General features: G+C 38.6%; 1 protein-coding gene across 2 annotated transcripts; it reads right to left on the bottom strand.

Moving 5' to 3' along the window:
* Positions 1-900: 900 nt before the first annotated feature.
* On the bottom strand, positions 901-16,025 carry LOC132402048 (P-selectin-like). Of its 2 annotated transcripts, none has more exons than XM_059984557.1 (16): positions 15,939-16,025; positions 14,156-14,247; positions 12,911-13,303; positions 12,424-12,531; positions 10,580-10,765; positions 10,243-10,428; positions 9,906-10,091; positions 9,561-9,746; positions 9,223-9,408; positions 8,886-9,071; positions 8,549-8,734; positions 6,175-6,360; positions 5,893-6,012; positions 3,610-3,637; positions 3,002-3,076; positions 901-2,832 (listed from the first exon to the last, which is right to left on the bottom strand). In XM_059984557.1, the coding sequence occupies exons 2-15, from the start codon at positions 14,235-14,237 to the stop codon at positions 3,025-3,027; spliced, it is 2,271 nt and encodes a 756-aa protein (XP_059840540.1). In that variant the 5' UTR covers positions 14,238-14,247; positions 15,939-16,025; the 3' UTR covers positions 901-2,832; positions 3,002-3,024. The 2 variants fall into 2 exon arrangements, with proteins under 2 accessions (XP_059840540.1, XP_059840539.1); XM_059984556.1 differs by having other exon boundaries at positions 15,934-16,025.
* Between the last annotated feature and the right edge of the window lie 4,447 nt (positions 16,026-20,472).

Below are 20,472 nucleotides of genomic sequence, written 5' to 3' on the forward strand. Positions count from 1 at the left end.
AGATTGAGCCTGGATTGTTGGGACTATGAAGATGAAGCATTTCACTTAAGCTGAATCTTTCCCTTTAGAAACAGTATAACTTCCAGCTAACTGCAGATGTATCTCCCTACCTTGTGACCTCTCCTATCAGATTCTCCCTTCCCCAGCCCTTTATCTCTCACCAATCAATTTCCCAGCTCTTTACTTCACCCCCCACTGATTTTACCCTTCATCTACCACCTTATACTTCTTCTTCCCCTCACCCCACCTTCTTACTGTGACTTCTCCTCTTCCTTTCCAGTCCTGATGAAGAATCTCGACCTGAAACATCAACTGTTTACTTTTTCCATAGATGCTGTCTGGTCTGCTGAGTTCCTCCAGCATTTTGTGGGTATTGCTTTGGATTTCCAGCATCCGCAGACTTTCTCATGTTTGTGATATCTCCCTGCTGTCTGTCACAGGAAATCATCATTGCAATTCCTCTCAGTTCCTCCTTACAACTGCCTCCCAAATGATAGCGTGGTTCTGTCCCGTGGACAAGATCATCACTGTGACAACTCCAAGGCAAATGAAGGGAGCAACACCAGTACAATCTTTGATTAAATGAGCAAAAGGCTATTTGAGAATCAAGATCTTAGACAAGCACAAAGCTCTTGACCCCTGGTCTCTTGCATCCTTCTAAGATCTGCACCACCTACAGCAAGTAACACAAGCACTGTAAAGATGCCACCCATGCTATTTCTACAAAATCATTCGACTTCCTAACGATAAGCTAGCCTATGTCAGTGTCTTTACTACAGCCTACATCCCCAGCCCTGAGGTTCCAGTTACACTCACATAGAGACACTAAATAGTTGCCCAACCCCAGCTTGCAAGACATTCTATGGCAATCTAAGAAGACAATTGACAGCACAATGACTTTATGCACAGCATACGTATTTTATTGGAAATATATTTACAACTTCTGTGTATATCAGGAAACATATGAACTGATCAGTTTTAGATACACAAATAAATTACTTAATCATTTCATATAGTGATATAAGTCTGTACAAACACTTTTTACAAAAACTTGAAATGGCAGTAGCTTTTCATTTTTACATAACTAAACTCAAACAAAATTTAAATTATGTTAATTTATGTTACTTTTATTGTAGTGATGGATAACTCTGCTGCAAATGCAGCCCATTCAAAGGACAATACAGCATAAATATTATGTTAACCTAAGCTAATTTTTTTTGTTCTGTATCAGATTCCCAGGCTGGCTTGTTTATTAATTCAGTAGTCAAGTTATCAAGCTGTGTGGGAAATAAGGCTAAAAAAGACAATATAAATTTTGTTTTCATTCAAGTAATTCAATAGGAATAACAATAAAGCAAAAGATGACCATATGTAGTGTTTCTTCACATCAAGTTACTTGCGCCTAATTTTTATATTTACATTAGATTAGAAGGAAGGATCAGAGACAAATCCTATCACCTCATTAATCAAATGAATTTAGAAATGTGATTTAGAAATCAAATGAATCAATGAATTTAGAAATGAGAAATGGCTACAAGTTAATAAGACAACATCATAACATAACACAGGCATGAGGCCATATGGATAACAAAAGATCACAACTTGATTCACCGATTTGTGCGGTCAACCTGATTAGTCAATTGGATAAAACTGAAGAGAACACTCCAGGTAATGGTTAAACACATCCCATAGGGAGGAATTAAATAAATATTAATTGTGTATACATTCATGCATCCAATTTGTACAGAGACAGCTGAATACAAACTGTGGAATATTGCAATACATTCTATTGTCTTGTGCTGTTTCACAGATTCCTGAGAAGACCCAACAGAGTTATTTTTTGTTAATTCTGTTGATATTAAGGAATGTTAAATAACTTTCCATTCAGCTTGTTCTGTACTTTGCCATCATGATTACTAGTAAATCTTTCCATCAACTGGGGTAGTCCACAATTAATAGTAAGATAATTGATTAATTTGAAGACACTGTTGAAGGTAGATATCATGACTTAACATCTGATGAAATGGCTTTATATTTCAATGACTGGGCCGTTGGAATAGTCAGCCATTAATTTGCTCACAGTCTTAAAAGGCTGGGAGCTGAAGAAGAAAAAAAATAGTAGATAAGAGTTTGGTGTGAGAAAAAGGTAAGCAAAGACATTATTCTAGGTTAGAGACCAAAGCTTAGGAAAATACCTAGATACAGGCTGCCTTCTCACAGCAGCAGAAAATAGTGTGTGGCATAGAGGAGCCTGAACAAAAAAGCAAAGGGAATTCTAACTTTATGGGACTATTCATTGTAAAACATTAAATAGATCCATTATCACTTGTAATATATTTCTTTGTCCTTCAGTGGTTTTGTATTTAACATGCCGTCCATCAAAATCAATAGTATTGTAAACATTACATATCATGAACATTGTAGCTATATAAATCTACATAGCACACAATGCAAGGCTGGATCAAATCAAATTTGGTAGCAAATCCAGTAATCTGAAATTAGTTTGGGATCAACCACAGAGTTGCCTCTGTCTCCTTGCTTTGGAGGTGTGGCAGTTTCAGAATGCCCAGTACCTATCTCTTGAGGCTTAATTCCATGAAACCAAGCATGTAAAACAAGTTTATAGAGGGCAAGTTTGGTATTTTGCCACCACTATCATTCAGAAAGATGGATGACTCGTGTGAATGAATTCAAAGATGATGCCTTGACATACACCCATTCATAATTGTACCAACTTGTCGGAATGGTTGAATATGCAAATCCGGTGCTATTGGAATACATTTTCTGAATCCTTTCATTTCTGGTCATCCTTTGCATTAAGATATGAAAAGCCTGCAATAAGACATTAATTAGACGTTAGAGATGCCCTATATAACTCTAACTTTAGAATTACCATTGTTTTATTAGAAACTGTACAATGGTGGCAAAGTGAATACTTTAACATTCATATTGAAAAGACTAATAATGTGTAAGGGTGGTGAGTTAAATATAGGTCTCTCACCTGAGTTGTCACCTGAGTTGTCACTATACTTCTTCATTCACTTTGTAAGTACCCAACGCTTTATGTGCTTTATTGCTGTTAAAATAAGAAAATAAAGGATTCATTAGTATTAAAATAGAATTCTTAAATTTATTGAGATGTAATTGATTTAAGCTAACTATATATTTTCCAACTTTTTTATATAGTGCTGGCCCATAGCTGAACACCACTGAAAAGTTATCCCAACAAGTTTTAAAATATGGGCCACACATAACTTCTCAGCCATTCATAGATCCTGCAGGTCCCATGAGCAGAAATGAATCAACCATACTAGAATCCTATCTAATTTTCCTTCCTCAGTTTTGTCCAGCTATTCCTAATAGTTCCAGATTAAACAGCTCAGATGAGTGACTGAAGCCAGAAGCCTCGGTTCCATACTGAATGCTGCTTTATCAGTACATCAGGAAATGATTTTTATTTTTATGTGAAACGCTTGCATGTTCTGCTTCTGTAACTACAAGCTTAACATCGTGTTCTGAGGTTACAAAAAGCCACAAATGATACCAATGAAATAACATATATAACTAGAGTTATGATGGGTCAGTTCCTAAAACGATTTATATTCTTACCTTAAAAGTGAGAATTTTTTTCCTTGTGCTGAAAGAGAAAGAGAGAAAGACAATTACTATTTTGCTTCCATGGATGGATGCTGCACATTAGGTTAAATGAGTTGATTAGATTAAATGGATTGCTATAGAGCATGATTGCTCAAGTGTTGCTCAAAACAACACTTACTCTGCCTTCAGATTCTCTTTGAAAAGAATGGTACATAAATACCAAACTGTGTACTCAATAAGTGTGAGAATTTGTAGGATCTGCCATACAGTGCCAAGTCACTTGCACCAGTTAATAAGAACAGCAGCATAGAGACAATCCAGAATTTTGTTCTCCCCTTGGGTGAAAATTAACTATCAATCAAAGTTATATTGATATGTTGAATGCATCAACCAGGGTAATTGCCTGATAACTCTTGAAACTTTTCTTGACATGATTATGCGCTGGTGAGATTTTCCTGTTCAGTTGATACTCTCACAATGAATGGGATAAGTACAAATTAGATTCTGCAAACAAAAAAGGCACTTTTCACAATAGCACTGGATTTGACTCTGATCTAGTGAGGAAGATATGTGTGTCCAAGCAATCCTCTCCTCACCTCTGTAGTGTTTTTTCTTTCTCTACTGTTTTTCATCAACAGGGTGGTTTCTTCACCATAGATTTTTATCTGTGTGCAGTACTCCACCCCTTTTTGCCGGAAATACTCATTATTTATCAGCTCAACAACCTGAGTAGGAGATGTTTGTACGCACGTATGATGTTTCTCAAATTAACCTCATCTGTAGGCAGTTAGTTGGAATAGTAAATGAACACTAGTAACATCATCACGTTTGAAGTAAATTTCTCTAAATGACATTAGAGTAACTGGGTACTTTTAATAGCTTGTTCATAAAACAAGCAAAATAATTTCCTTCAAGTAGTTTAGCCACTCATATTACAGAGTACAATTTCAATCTCTGCATTTCCTGCGGCATTACATTTATTCAATACATTTTGGCATGATTCCTATACCCAAATACCTGTCCAAGTATCAGGGCTCTTTCACAAGCAGCAAGGCTGTCTACTAACATGGTGCTTTTCACATAATAATGAAATGACTCAAGATGTTCACAGAAACACCAGGTAATGAAGGTTGAGACCAAAGCAATAGTGGAACATAAAGATGTTCATTTAGAAATCCTAGTTGTCAAACGGGTTTCAGTACATCAGAAATTTCTGCATTCTTCACAGACAGTGTTGTAACAACAAGGTATCTCTGGCATTTTCTGTTCAAATTTTGATTTTAAGGAATATCATATAGAAAGGAACAAATATTTTACAGGGAATTTCTGGAGCTTCAGGGTATTGGCAGTTGAGGAAACGGCTGCTGGTGATGTCATATTTAAGTTGAGAGATAATCAAGAGAGTAGAATTTGAAAACGTCTTGGAGGATCATAAGATGTGAGGAGATGAGTTGGGGCCAAGATCATGGAAGAAACTGAAAACAAGGATGATTACTTTAGTGCTGAATGTTGAGTTATAACTTGGAGACAATTTACTTAAGTAACGATGAGAGCAATTAGTAAATGGGAATTTGTGCTAATTAGGACAAACATATGAGTTTTGGAGTAACTCACCCAAAGTGCTGGAGGAACTTAGCAGTTCAGGCAGCATCTATGGAGAGGAATAAACAGCCGATATTTCTCTGTAGACCCTTCACACTACAAAAGTTCTCACCCCAAAACTGTTTATTCCTGTTCTTAGATGTTGATTGATCTACCAAGTTCCTCTGGCGTTTTGTGTGTGTTACTCTGGATTTTCAGCATCTGCAGAATCTCTTGTGTAAATGAGCTTGGGATGATTTAAACTTTATGTGGTGTAGAATCTACAGACAATAGAGCACAGAAAAGGCGAATCAGCTGAGTTAGTTATGTCAGCCATGGGTTGAATGTGTTGTCTGAAGCACATAGTGAAGTCAAAGTACGGTGCTTAGGAAACAGAATTTATACTAATCACAATCATTTGGATCTTACCATTAGTTAATCAGGAAATACACTAGTTTTTGGGCCGGCAATCAATATTTTAGAAATGTTGGAGATGAAAGGCTGGCCTGGAAATGCTTTCAGTGATTGAAGAATGATATGTGCCTGAGAACTGAATTGACACCCCAAACAACTTGAAAGAGTATGCCATGAAGTTACAGGAGGGAAAAGCTCGTTAAACGCTTATCTTTCAAGTAGAAACAGCTTTGCATGGTAATCAATAAAGAGTATAGAAAGCCATAAAAATATAATTTAAAAATATGAGACATTATTTACCCTTCCTTCTGAGTTGCCTCATTAGCCAGATGATGAATGTCAGAGCAGAGATGCCGGACGCCATGGAAGATGCTACTACTATCGGTGTGTAGTTTTCAGGGAATGGTTGTGGGTTGGAATCTGAGAACAGTCAGAAAATCAACATTGAAACTATTATTGGATATTTCAACAAACTTCGCTATTCAATTTTAAAAGTTGTTTCCAACATACTCTGTGTAATTGTTCCTAGCTTTGTTATGTAATCGACCTGTTTTTAAAATGAAACGTGCTGTTTCAACATACCTTCACAGACTGGAATTGGTGCTGACCACTGTCCAAAGCCATCACACTGCAGAGTCACTGATCCATTCAATGAGAAGCCCTTCATGCAACCAAACTCGCAAACTGAGAGGTAACTTAAGTTTTCTTTTGGATGGGAGCAATTCATGTTCCCGTTTTCAGGAATCTCCGGGACATCACATTTCACAGCTGGAATGAAAGATCAAGAACTGAGTACAAACAGCAACAGAATCATTGACTGCAAAATTACATCTATGATCTAGGATTATTTTAACCCCTTTCATAAATGCATCTGACAGAAGATGAGCCTTTGTCAAGCCAACAATAGCCTGCTTCTTTTGCGATGTTTGAGCCATCTCCACTATTTGCCTATTTTCCTATCATCTTTTTCTAATTTATGTACACCCTGGATAAGAATTTTACTGCTGTGCCGTAGGTAGCTCATCTTAGCAGTTCTGTAAGAGCAGTCTGTTCTGCTTTCAGCCTGTTTGGGTTTGAGTTACAATAAGAGCCTTTGTTGTTCAACTTGGGAATGTTCTGTCAGCCAATCAGGACAGTGGAATTGGGAGAAGGTTCTGGAGAATGCTGGGGTTGGTGGGAGCTGGGAGAAGACGGGAGGGAATATGGCTGAGGATGCCATCCCTGTTGCACAAGGTTCTTTGTGCAGATGAATGGCTTCAAGGAGGAAGGACCGTGGGAGACCCGTCTGTTTGAGATGGATTTCGAGTGACATTCGTGTGAGTTTTCATGCAGATTAAGGGTCCAGCGCGAGAGTGACAGGCAAATTCAAGATGACCTCCAACATAAGTGCACATTTGACTTTTTAAGAGTAATGGGCCCTTTCTGCTTTTTTTCATTCTTTCATTTAATAATGGTTTGCTTAAATTAGCATTCTTAAATATACTTTATAATTGTATGGAGTGTATGATGTGTTGCTTCTTGCTGGAGGCAGTAAATCACAGAACATACACACAGACCAGGGTTCGAGTGGGCGAGGCATTCCAACGTCATGGATTTGGCAGGACCAAGATGTATATACCATAGACATACGAAGCCTGACAAACGTGATTTTATGGCTACAGAAACCAGTGAGAGGCTAATGAGCTGGGATTCCAGAGAAGTCTAGTAAAAGGGGCATTCATTTAGATGGCACTTAAGTTGACCATATCACGCTATTTTCTTATAAATTCCCAGGGATTTGTTTATCATGAGTAAAGTGAATCAATTTGGGAGAATAGTATATAGGGCTGAGGAGAATCATGGGAGGAAAATAGATGGATAAATGTCAGAACATGGTTGTGAGTACTTTAGCCTTTAGCTCTCACATTGATAAAGCCACTTTATTCGGTGTTTTAATTGGGTCCATACACAAATCACCTTGAAGTAAATAATTGTACAATTCAGATGTGCTTAGTGAAGCAAACACAATGCTACATTATTCTCTAGAGTCCATTTCTTTACTACCACACCCAAGATATTAGACATGCTCAAAATAGTACACACTCTAAAGAGGAAATAAACATATTGGTCTGAAAAAGGAATCGTATTACCATCAACAAACTTGCAGTGATAATAATAGGGAGATTATTTTATAATCAGTCATGCTCTGGGATGGGAATGTAAATTCTACACGAATTCTACAAGTCCATTCCCATCAACACACAATATAATTGTGGTACAATTTCTTTACTCTTGTACTCAAACCTTCCATAAGTAGAGATTGTTTTATCACTTCACTTCCTAACTGCCTGTTGCACCTGTTCGCTTTCTGCGCTTACAATATGTACAATGAGACCCTGGTCCTTGTGAATAACAGTTTGCAATATCTCACCAGTTTAAAAATAACTTCCTAGTATTTTAATTCACTCTGCTAAAGTGTGTAACCTCACAGTTTCCACATCTGCCTTGTGGTTGCCCATATCCCCTCATCATTTTTTTGCATCCTCTTCATTACTCACATTCCCACTGCATCATTAGCATACTTGGTCCCCTGGCCAATGTGGATTATGAATAGTTAGAGTTCCAGCACTGATCCCCACAATGTCTTACTTCTTAGAACATGCCAAACTAAGAAGGAAGAATTTATGGCTAGTCTTTGCCCTATATCTTTTTAGCAATTAGCAGTCACCACTACCAAGGTGCTCTAAATATGTTGAATGATCTCCTGTGGAAGTTCTTATGGAAAGCTTTGTGAAAATACACCACATTCATTGATTCTCAATTATCTACACTATTGGCTACAAGATTCCATAGATTATAGATTTGTAAAATATTAAATTAATGGCAAATCTATGTCTATGCAAATAACCGGAGATCTATGGCTTTGGCTTTTTCTCCTTTAAGAGTTAATTAGTCATCTAGTACAATTTATCTGTACCTTCACACTGAGGGATCGCCGCTGACCACTCTCCAGATGCTCCACATTCAAGCCTCTTTGACCCTCGGAGCTCAAAGCCCAGAGCACAGCTGAAGTCACACATTGAGTTGTAACTGAATGGAGCAACTGGATCCGAGCAGGTCGTAGTCAGCTGTTCTTGCTCCTCCAGGTTTACGCATTGTACTGCTGCAAGAGGCAACAGAGAACTTATTGTTTCAAAACCAATTCAAAGTATGCTAGTCTTAAGTACTTCATAATTTCGAGTCAAGGTTTTGAAAAAACATATTGAGGTAAATGTTCACAAATTTGTTTCACTAGTGCACTAATCTTCAGTTACCTTCACAGCGAGGAGTTGGCGCCGACCACTCCCCAGATGCTCCACACTCCAGTGTTTCTGACCCTCGGAGCTTAAAGCCCTCAGCACAGCGGAAGTTGCACATTGAGTTGTAACTGAATGGGGCAAATGGATTCGAGCAGGTCATAGTCAGCTGTTCTTGCTCCACCAAGTTTATGCATTGTACAGCTGCAAGAGGCAACAGAAAGCTTATTGTTTTAAAACCAATTTAAAATACATTAATCTTGACTACATCCTAATTTCAAGTGAAGGTTTTGAAAGAACATACTGGGGTTAATAATCAGATCATATTTTCTATAGTTCATTAATCTTCAGTTACCTTCACAGCGAGGAGTTGGCGCCGACCACTCCCCAGATGCTCCACACTCCAGTGTTTCTGACCCTCGGAGCTTAAAGCCCTCAGCACAGCGCAAGTTGCACGTTGAGTTGTAACTGAATGGAGCAAATGGATCCGAGCAGGTCAGAACCATCTCTTCATGCTTCTCCAGATTTGCACATTGTATAGCTGCAAGAAACAAAGGAGAATTATCAAGACTTAAGACAAATTCAAACTATACCAGTCTTATTTAGTTCACAATTTCAAGACAGGATTTTGAAATAACATATTGAGGCAAATGTTCAGAAATGCTCTTTACTAGTTCATTAATCTTCAGTTACCTTCACAGTGAGGGGTTGGTGCCGACCACTCCCCTGATGCTCCACACACCAGTCTCTCTGACCCTCGGAGCTGAAATCCCTCAGCACAGCTGAAGTCACATGTTGAGTTGTAAGTGAAGGGTGCAAATGGATCCAAGTAGGTCATAATCAACTGTTCTTGTTCCCCAATTTTTGTACATTGTACTGCTGCAAGAAGAAATGGAGAAATTGTTAAGTTTTGAAATCAATTGAAATTACATCAGACTTATCTATTTCACACTTCCATGGTAAGTTGTTAAATAAACATAGTGATGTAAATCTTAAGAGATTTTTATTCTTTCATCACTGTCATAAATGTTCAGGTACCTTCACACTGAGGGGTCACCGCTGACCACTCCCCTGATGCTCCACACTCCAGTGTTTCTGACCCTCGGAGCTTAAAGCCCTCAGCGCAGCTGAAGTTGCACGTTGAGTTGTAACTGAATGGGGCAAATGGATCCGAGCAGGTCATAGTCAGCTGTTCTTGCTCCTCCAGGTCTACGCATTGTACAGCTGCAAGAGGCAACAGAGAACTTATTGTTTCAAAACCAATTCAAAGTACACTAGTCTTAAGTACTTCATAATTTCGAGTCAAGGTTTTGAAAGAACATATTGAGGTAAATGTTCATAAATTTGTTTCACTAGTGCACTAATCTTCAGTTACCTTCACAGCGAGGAGTTGGCGCCGACCACTCCCCAGATGCTCCACACTCCAGTGTTTCTGACCCTTGGAGTTCAAAGCCCTCAGCACAGCGGAAGTTGCACGTTGAGTTGTAACTGAATGGGGCAACTGGATCTGAGCAGGTCATAATCAGCTGTTCTTGCTCCTCCAGGTTTACGCATTGTACAGCTGCAAGAGGCAACAGAGAACTTATTGTTTTAAAACCAATTTAAAGTGCACTAGTCTCGACTACTTCCTAATTTCAAGTCAAGATTTTGAAAGAACATACTGGGGTTAATAATCAGATCATATTTTCTATAGTTCATTAATCTTCAGTTACCTTCACAGCGAGGAGTTGGCGCCGACCACTCCCCAGATGCTCCACACTCCAGTGTTTCTGACCCTCGGAGCTTAAAGCCCTCAGCACAGCTGAAGTTGCACATTGAGTTGTAACTGAATGGGGCAAATGGATCCAAGCAGGTCATAGTCATTTGTTCTTGCTCCTCTAGGTTTGTGCAATTTACAACTGCAAGAAACAAGAAGGAACCTTTTGTTTTCAAACCATAACACCTCAGACCTGTGGGTTTCAAATCTAAAGGCAAGATTTTGAATAAATATGATGATGTAGCTAATCAGAATTTTTTTGATTCATTAATCTTCTTTGCAGTGAGTGATCTGTTCTGACAACTCTCCAAATTGCTAACTCAGAAAATGGGTTAGTCATAAAATCAAATCAAAATACACTAGAGATCTCTATTTCACAATTTCAAGGCAGTACTTTGAATGAGCATTCAGGATTTCTTTTGACCAAACCTCGGTAATTTTCTGATTAATGCAAGATCTTGACCAAAATGTTGATAATTCACCATCCCCCACCTCCCACTGATGCAGCTCCTCAGCATGTGGTCTTTATAGATTCATTACTTATTAAATACTGAATAATTTCCACATTCTCTGGTATCTTCACATTTACTGAAGGCAGAGCTTCCTTCTGATATCTATTAGTTGACTAAAACTAAGGCAGCAGTAAATACTCAAACATTGGGCCCATGTGCACATGAGTGATGTTGAGGGGAATAAGTTGAATCAGATTGCCTTCTCTCTGCTGGAAAATGATGGGCAAATACATGAATGTGCCCTTTGGATTTTGTGATAATAAATGAAGAAACACCAGTTGGACTGTAAGGTCATAAAGCATAGGAGCAGAATTAAGCCATTCAGCCCATCAAGTCTTGCTCTGCCATTTCATCCATTTCCCTCTCAACCCCATTCTTCTGCCTTGACTGATCAAGAACCTATCACTTTCCACTTTAAATACACCCAGTGACCAGGCCTCCACAGCTGCCCGTAGCAACGAATTCCACAGATTCACTGCTCTCTGACTAAAGAAATTCCTCCACATCTCCATTCTAGATGGGCGTCCCTCTATTCTGAGGCTGTGCCCTCTAATCCTAGACTCACCCACCGTAGGAACAACCCTCTCCGTATCCACTCCGTCGAGGCCTTTCAACATCTAGTAAGTTTCAATGAGATCCCCCCTCCCCTTCTATACTCCAGCGAGTAAAGGCCCAGAACCATCAAATGCTCCTTGTATGTTAACCCTTTTATTCCTGGAATCATTCTTGTGAACCTCCTCTGAACCCTCTCCAATGTCAGCACATCCTTTCTTGGATAATGGAACCAAAACTGCTCAGCATACTCCAAGTGAGTGCCTTATAAAGCCTCAGCATCACATCCTTGTTTTTATATTCTAGTCATCTCAAAATGGATGCTAACATTGCAGTTATGTAGGAAGTGACAGAGGTATGGTAATAGCTAGGGAATTACAGGGTATCACCACTAACATGCAAGATGTAAAATGTAGAGCCAAATAAGTCTAACAGCTACTTTGATTGAAAACAATGATTTTGGGCAAATCATGGACCTCACAGATGGGTGGAGCTTAGGAGGACGATGGCACCTAACGGCGACTCCTTTGCTTGCATCTTTGGGGTTCTAACATTTATCTGTCATTCATTCTTTAGGGCACTCCTCTGTTTTCATGGATGGTTGCGAAGAAAAAGAATTTTAGGACATATATTGTATACGTTTCTCTGACATTAAGTGTACTTTTGAAACCTTTGAACCATAATAAATCATTGTGTTTTGTACAAGTCAAATCATACTGTCTGTAAAGGCACTTACCATGTTCACACTCTGGTCCGTAGAATCCATCATTGCAGACACAACGGTAACTTCCAATGGTTTCTACACACTCTCCTTTGCCACTGCATGACATTTTACTACATGAAGCTTAAACAAATAACACAAATTAATCATTATTAACAACCCAGAAGATGTTTAAATTATTATCAAACAAGATAGTGAACTACTGTAACAAGGAAAATTACATATTCATGCAGGTTCATTTAATCATATTTATTGTGTAAGGAACAAGGAACTTTCTATGTTCAAATTCCAAATTTGGTTATTATAATTGCCACTCTTCCATTTTGCTATTCTTAAATTCTTGTTTTGTTTAAAAGGACATAATTGAAGAAGTCATATTAGGAATTAGGAAAGTCTGGAAAGATTAGGAAAGTCTGCCAATAACTATTTTAGCAAAGTTTTAATGTAATTTAGGAGTTTAAAGTTGATTGTGATGATGATATAGACTACTTTATATTTTTACCTGTGTAACACAAAGGTTTTTTCTTCTTGTCACAGTTGATATCATTCCACTTCCCTGAGTCACTGTCTCTCTGAATGTACATTTCTACACAATCTTCCTTCCCAGTTTTTGCACTATTATTGGGTTCGCCTTTAGCCCAGTTCTCTGCTTCTTTGCTGAGTGGCTTCTCAGTGCCAACCCAGGTCCAAACATTGTTAATTTTCCTCAGTCCAATCCAGTAATAACTTCTTGATTTTGGTATGTTATTATTCAAATATTCTATTTCTTCTGCATTCTGGATTGCAACCATATCAGTATATTTTTTTTGACAAAAGGATCTTGCATTTTTCCAAGACATATCTTCAATAGTGTAATTGTACGTCCAGCCATGAATTTCACCCAGAAGCAATAGTTCTGTAAAGGAAGGAATAATTTTAAAGAATCACTCCCACTGTTTATCTCAAATTATTTCTTGTTCTGTCCTTCATTTTGTACCAGTTTAGTTTATTAACAACATCAAATAAATTGTAAATGTTGGAAACTTAAAGTAAATAAAAACAGAAAATATTGGAAATAATCAACAGGTCAGTATGTGTCAACAGGAAGAAACACAGACTAACATTTCAAGTGGAAGATCACTGATTGATCTGAAGCATAAGTTGTTTCCCCTGTTACATTTTCTACCTGACTTGCTGAGTACTTAGAACATGTTCTGTTTTTATTTTAGGTCATTGGTATCATTTGGAAAATCAAACTATTCTGCTCCTGGCACCCAATGGTTGCTCCAATACACCTGGAATCTGCCAAAAGGTAGGGAAAGCTCTTTCCATTCTGTTCCAATTGCAGCAATGAATCCTTCCATACTTGTGTGACATGTTTCCCTTTTCCTGTGTAAGGCTTTCCATGGCATTTTGGAGTGAGATTCCAAAATGAATTTAATAGCAAAATAATGCAGAATTAATTTTGGATTGGATGCATATGGAATTGAAGTGAGGTTAGTAAAGTTTACTCATTGGGGCCTGAATAGCCATCAAACAGAAGAATTTGGGAGAATGTTTAACCTCAACATAGAAGTGAAAGCCCTTCATCTAACTGCTGATATACCCACCCCAGGTACTTTCCTCCTTTGCCATTTTTGACTATAGCTTGCTAATATCACATTAGAAATGCTTTGACTTGCATAAAGATAATGGAGCACAATAGATGTCACCTTTGTATTAAAAAGCAGTTTAATTGCCCTTATATTTTACATCACTCCTTTCTTACCAAGAATGATGATAGCGACAAACTGCATTCGATGTCCAGCTCTCAGAATTTGTGGGGTTTGTTGGTTTACCATTTTTGCCATTCTGTTGTATCTATAGATAATAAGATGTTATTTATAATCATTATTGAATAGAATAGCCAAAGCAATCTTAAGTATTTACCACTCATTCTAAGAAAATGATTACATGCTGTTTATGAGGCTCATTCTTCATGTATGTTAAAACAACACATTTCAAATTCTGTCAGTTCCTTCCATTCTATAAAAACATGTCAATGTTGTGATTTCAAAATCATGATAGTCAGCATGACATTCAGTAGCTAAGTCTCATTTCTTCAACTCATAGTGACATCATGCCTTGGGATGGAATAGCCTTAACCCTGAAGACCCTTTATTGTTATTTTCCTAAGAAAAACTATCAAACTAAAGCATGCTTGCTCTGCTCTTCAAGAGATATAGGCAACAAAAGCAAGTTTTAAACTTTATAACTTTTTTAATCATAGAAGGAAACTAATCACTAAATACTAATGCTAAAATTCAGCTCTTACCTAACTATTCCGGAAGTGAACCTTACAAAGTCTTCTGTTTCCCTGCTTCTACCCAGATCTATATCTGCTAGCATTACCCAAGGCTATGTTTTAAGGAGGTACTAATCTGTTCTAAAGATGGTACTTCTGTCCTGAGAGTCTGACGTCCTCCTGAGATTCATACTGTATATTTTCCAGATTGTTACACTATTAATTTTATTCTAAACCTGAAATTTTGCCTCATTGTTCATCAATGTATTAAACAAGTTGCAATCCATAAAAATAAATCCCGAACAATTATTAAGTTAGGGGACACTTATTATTTTATGGAGAAAAGCTTTATCAAAGCTAATTTCAAAGCAGACATTTTTAGATTGAACTGTAGCTGAAATAAGTTGACAGTATTGGAATTAACGATGATTTTGCTGTTGGTTTCACAGGGTTCACTTTTCCCACCTGTGGCTCAATCATTCTCCTCAACATGAGTAGGTTTCATGTTGAAGTCCCACCTTGGAGTGTTAAGCCCGTTAATGTTGGCCTACACTTCGGGGCAGTGAAAGAATACTACGCTTGGGATAATTTATACACACTTCAGATAGCTAGAATGGTCTGAGCCCTTTCCTGCAATCTGAACTGTGTACAAGTTGTCTCAAGGTTCCAGCTCAATGAACACTCCTCAATCACTAATCCAAAATCTACTCATGATCTTTATTGAACTGGGGAACTTGCCGAGATTAATTTAACAACTATGCTTCCTACATTACTCTCTTAACCACACTATGCCTCATTGGCTGTAAAGTACTCTGAGATTGTGCCAAAGAGGCTCAATAAAGGCATTTCCTTAAGTGCTGATTGTTACAGATTGGGAGCCAGCCAGTTTATACCAGTATATGTAAAACAATGTGGTACAGTATTAGTACCCTCTCCTATCATCTTCACAAAGGTAGCAAGACCTAAACTGCAATTGTCCACACATAAATTTAATTTAATTGGTCTTTTTATATGCTTTCCTTCTGAAGAAACAATTTTGTTTTCACTAAATATAAGCAGTCTTTTTCTCTGGTTCTTGAATGTCCAATGAAGACAGACTGTGCAACTGTCTCTGAAATATGAATTAAAATTCTAAAGAATTATCATATTTCAGAAATTAGAATATTGCAGTGTTAGTATCACTATTCTCTTCCAAATAAGATGTTATAACATCAACTATTTTTTGTGCAGAAAACACAGTTACTTTTAAGATAGTACCTTACCTTACCAGATTCCAATCCAAATGACTGCAATTGACTCTGGTGCTCACTTGAAGATGTATTGACAGAACTCAGTTCTGTCTTTTCAATTGCACTAGAACAGAATACTGCTCCTTCATTGTAGCAGAGGGCCTTATATCCTCAGCCACAGTTTCCTGGCCATTTCCGGAAAATTTCCCTGTGTCATTAACTGATTTGAATAAAATAGACGGAACTGCGTTTTCAATCCCAAGTGCTTATGGACAGACATCAAAGATTTTATCTGTCGCCTGCCAATAAGTCAGTATTCCAGTCAGCTCTTGTACCTTTGATCCTAGGCTTGCACTACCCTGCAACTTCCAACTATTTAAATTAGACACTAGAATTTGTTTTCCAAAAATAATATCTGTGTTGTCGAGTCAGGGTGCTAAGATTGACCAAGTTCTTGTACTCCATATTCACCCTCAACAAAATTACAAAGTGACCATAATACACTATCTTTCTTTTCTTTCGCATTCTGTCTGTAGCCTTTAACATTGTTGGTTGTATCATCCTCCACCACCTTCTCTATATTATCCAGCCATGCTTAGAAGTTGTTTCCACACCATATATATTTGGTAATAAGAAAGTGGCCTGAAATAGTTTACCTCTCCACTGTTTCAACAGGGAGTAATCTTCAACTCCTTCCTATTTCTTATACTCATTCCATCCCCTGATCTGAAGGTGGGTCAGGTGCCATGTGTGATGCCTGTTTCAAACATATCATATTACATTCATTGCCTGTTTGAATGATATCCAGCATTAGTTGAGCTGAAATTTTTGCCAAATGGATATTGCAAAATCATAATGTTTGGCTCCTGTGTTCCCTCCCCAACAATTCTGTTCCCTTTTCATGCCAGTGTCTTAGTTTGAACTAGGCAATATGAAACATTGATGTCCAAATTTACACTTTAACAATCCTTCAATCCAATAACATTGCCACCTCAGATCTGCCCTAATCCATCTACTATAGTTCTGAGAGATTGCTAGGGTTCTGCAAAGGTGGATCTTTGTCAATCTTATCTCCTACAATTCACCATTGAGGGACGTTAAAGAATTTAACTCCAAAATTCCTTCAGCTTCCTCCTTGTCTCTCGTTTTCCTCTCTCCTTTTATAAAATGTCCCTTAAATTCAGCTTTTTGGCCAATCTTTGATCAACTATCTTAAATCTTCGGATAAGGATCAAATTTTTTCAGTGATTTGACCTAAGAAGCTTGGGATATCGTATATCTACTCTATTAAGGGTAGAATGTGACTGTTGTAATTAGCAAAGCTTCGTGGTGAGCTGTACCAGCTGAACAATCAGACGAACAGCATTACTACACCAATCGATTGTACAATCATACAGTGCCATCGCTATAATGTATGAGCATATGTGCCAACAAACAGTCATCACATAGGCAGCATCACTGTATCCTGAAGTGACAAGCAGGAGCCAGTTGGTGCCGTGGCAAAGCTTGAAGTCGCCAGATTTCTTCTTCCTGAGGTGGGAAATTTCCATTGCCACCTTGGCTGAAATGCATCGTCGAGACTGTCCTGTGTGTATTCATCTCAGACTGGATGATGCATTTTCCATTGTGACATTGGAGGAGCTGCCTTCGCACTGGATGCTTTAAAAAAACAGATGTTGACAGAAGACATTTCCTCTGTTTGATAATAATTTCCAGACACAGCCAAGAACTGTTTTATGACAACAACTGTTTCATTTTCTGATGAGGAAGGGAAATGCGATTTCTGACCAAATAAGTGCCTCTATACCCATTTCCTGTTGGACATCCCAGTGCTAGATGCAACTAGGGCTGATTACTTAATCCCTTTAGGTTAGGTTAGGGTTGAGATAAATATTTTTGTTGGTATTGTAGGCAGCAGGCGAGAACTAAAAATGATATGATATATTGAATATCTGTCTCTATTAGTTTAAGTGCATGTTGAGTTCTCAAAAGTAAGCCCAATTTATCTGATATTCATTTTATAGCAAGCTCTCTGCCAGCTCAACATGAATGTATAGTACTCAGGGTGGTGTCAATGTATCTGATCCTGTTAACTAACCTACCAGCGGAGACACGTCCTGTTAAAAGCACATTTGACACTTTTAAGGGGTAGGTAAATCAATACATGTGGGGCAAAGGATAGAAGGATGTGTGACTGTGTGGAGTCTAGGGGCCCGTGCAGATTGGTTAGGTGGATGACCTGTTTCTGTGTGTACTCATCTAGGATTACCTACTCACTTACCACATGGAACAGCCAGCTGAGTACCAAGCATCACGTTTTTAATTCACCAACTTTATCCATATTCTTGGCCTCATTGTGGGAGCATCATTCCAGCAGTGTAGATTTCTGAATTTACCTTTAGGCAATAGACAATAGACAGTAGGTGCAGGAGTAGGCCATTCAGCCCTTCTAGCCAGCACTGCCATTCACTGTGATCATGGCTGATCATACACAATCAGTACCCCGTTCCTGCCCTCTCCCCATATCCCTTGACCCCGCTATCTATAAGAGCTCTATCTAACTCTCTCTTAAATGTATCCAGAGATTTGGCCTCCACTGCCTTCTGGGGCAGAGCATTCAACATATCCACCACTCTCTGGGTGAAAAAGTTTTTCTGCATCTCTGTTCTAAATGGCCTACCCCTTATTCTTAAACTGTGGCCTCTAGTTCTGGACTCACCCATCAGCGGGAACATGCTTCCTGCCTCCAGCGTGTCCAATCCCTTAATAATATTATATGTTTCAATCAGATCCCCTCTCATCCTTCTAAGTTCCAGTGTATACAAGCCCAGTCGCAGAAGGTGCAGGGTCGGTTCATTCCAAAGAGGAAGAAAGATCCTAAGGGGAGTAAGGGGCGGTCTTGGCTGATGAGGGAAGTAAAGGGCAGTATAAAAATAAAAGAGAAGAAGTATAACATAGAAAAGATGAGCGGGAAACCGGAGGACTGGGAAGCTTTTAAAGAGCAACAGAAGATAACAAAAAAGGCAATATGCCAAGAAAAAATGAGGTACAAAGGTAAACTAGCCAAGAATATAAAGGAGGATAGTAAAAGCTTCTTTGGGTATGTGAATAGCAAAAAAAAGTTAAGACCAAAATTGGGCCATTGAAGACAGAAATGGGTGAATTTATTATGGGGAACAAGGAAATGGCAGATGAGTTGAACAGGTACTTTGGATCTGTCTTCAGTAGGGAAGACACAAACAATCTCCCAGATGTAATAGTGGTCAAAGGAACTAGGGTAAAGGATGAACTGAAGGAAATTTATATTAGGCCAGAAACGGTGTTGGATAGACTGTTGAGTCTGAAGGCTGATAAGTCCCCGGGACCTGATGGTCTACATCCCAGGGTACTTAAAGAGGTGGCTCTAGAAATCGTGGATGTATTGGTAATCATTTTCCAATGTTCTATAGATTCAGGAACAGTTCCTGCTGATTGGAGGGTGGCTAATGTTGTCCCACTTTTCAAGAAAGGAGGGAGAGAGAAAACAGGGAATTATAGACCAGTTAGCCTGACGTCAGTGGTGGGAAAGATGCTGGAGTCAATTATAAAAGAGGAAATTACGACACATTTGGATAGCAGTGGAAGGATCAGTCCGAGTCAGCATGGATTTATGAAGGGAAAATCATGCTTGACTAATCTTCTGGAGTTTTTTGAGGATGTAACTATGAAAATGGACAAGGGAAAGCCAGTGGATGCAGTGTACCTGGACTTCCAGAAAGCTTTTGATAAAGTCCCACATAGGAGATTAGTGGGCAAAATTAGGGCACATGGTATTGGGGGCAGAGTACTGACATGGATTGAAAATTGGCTGGCTGACAGGAAACAAAGAGTAGTGATTAACGGGTCCCTTTCGGAATGGCAGGCTGTGACCAGTGGGGTACTGCAAGGTTCGGTGCTGGGACCGCAGCTGTTTACAATATACACTAATGATTTAGATGAAGGGATTAAAAGTAACATTAGCAAATTTGCTGATGACACAAAGCTGGATAGCAGTGTGAAATGTCAGGAAGATGTTATGAGAATGCAGGGTGACTTGGACAGGTTGAGTGAGTGGGCAAATGTATGGCAGATGCAGTTTAATGTGGATAACTGTGAGGTTATCAATTTTGGTGGCAAGAACAGGAAGGCAGATTACTATCTAAATGGAGTCAAGTTAGGAAAAGGGGAAGTACAATGAGATCTAGGTGTTCTTGTACATCAGTCAATGAAAGCAAGCATGCAGGTACAGCAGGCAGTGAAGAAAGCTAATGGCATGCTGGCTTTTATAACAAGAGGAATTGAGTATAGGAGTAAAGAGGTCCTTCTGCAGCTGTACAGGGCCCTGGTGAGACCACACCTGGAGTATTGTGTGCAGTTTTGGTCTCCAAATTTGAGGAAGGACATTCTTGCTATTGAGGGAGTGCAGTGTAGGTTCACAAGGTTAATTCCCGGAATGGTGGGACTGTCATATGTTGAAAGATATGCACCTTTGTATCTCACCCATGCGGTGGAAGAATATCTTACCCCACCCCTAATACATCATGTGAGTCTTTC

This window comes from Hypanus sabinus, chromosome 11, assembly GCF_030144855.1.
Source record: "Hypanus sabinus isolate sHypSab1 chromosome 11, sHypSab1.hap1, whole genome shotgun sequence".
Lineage (NCBI taxonomy): Eukaryota > Metazoa > Chordata > Chondrichthyes > Myliobatiformes > Dasyatidae > Hypanus > Hypanus sabinus.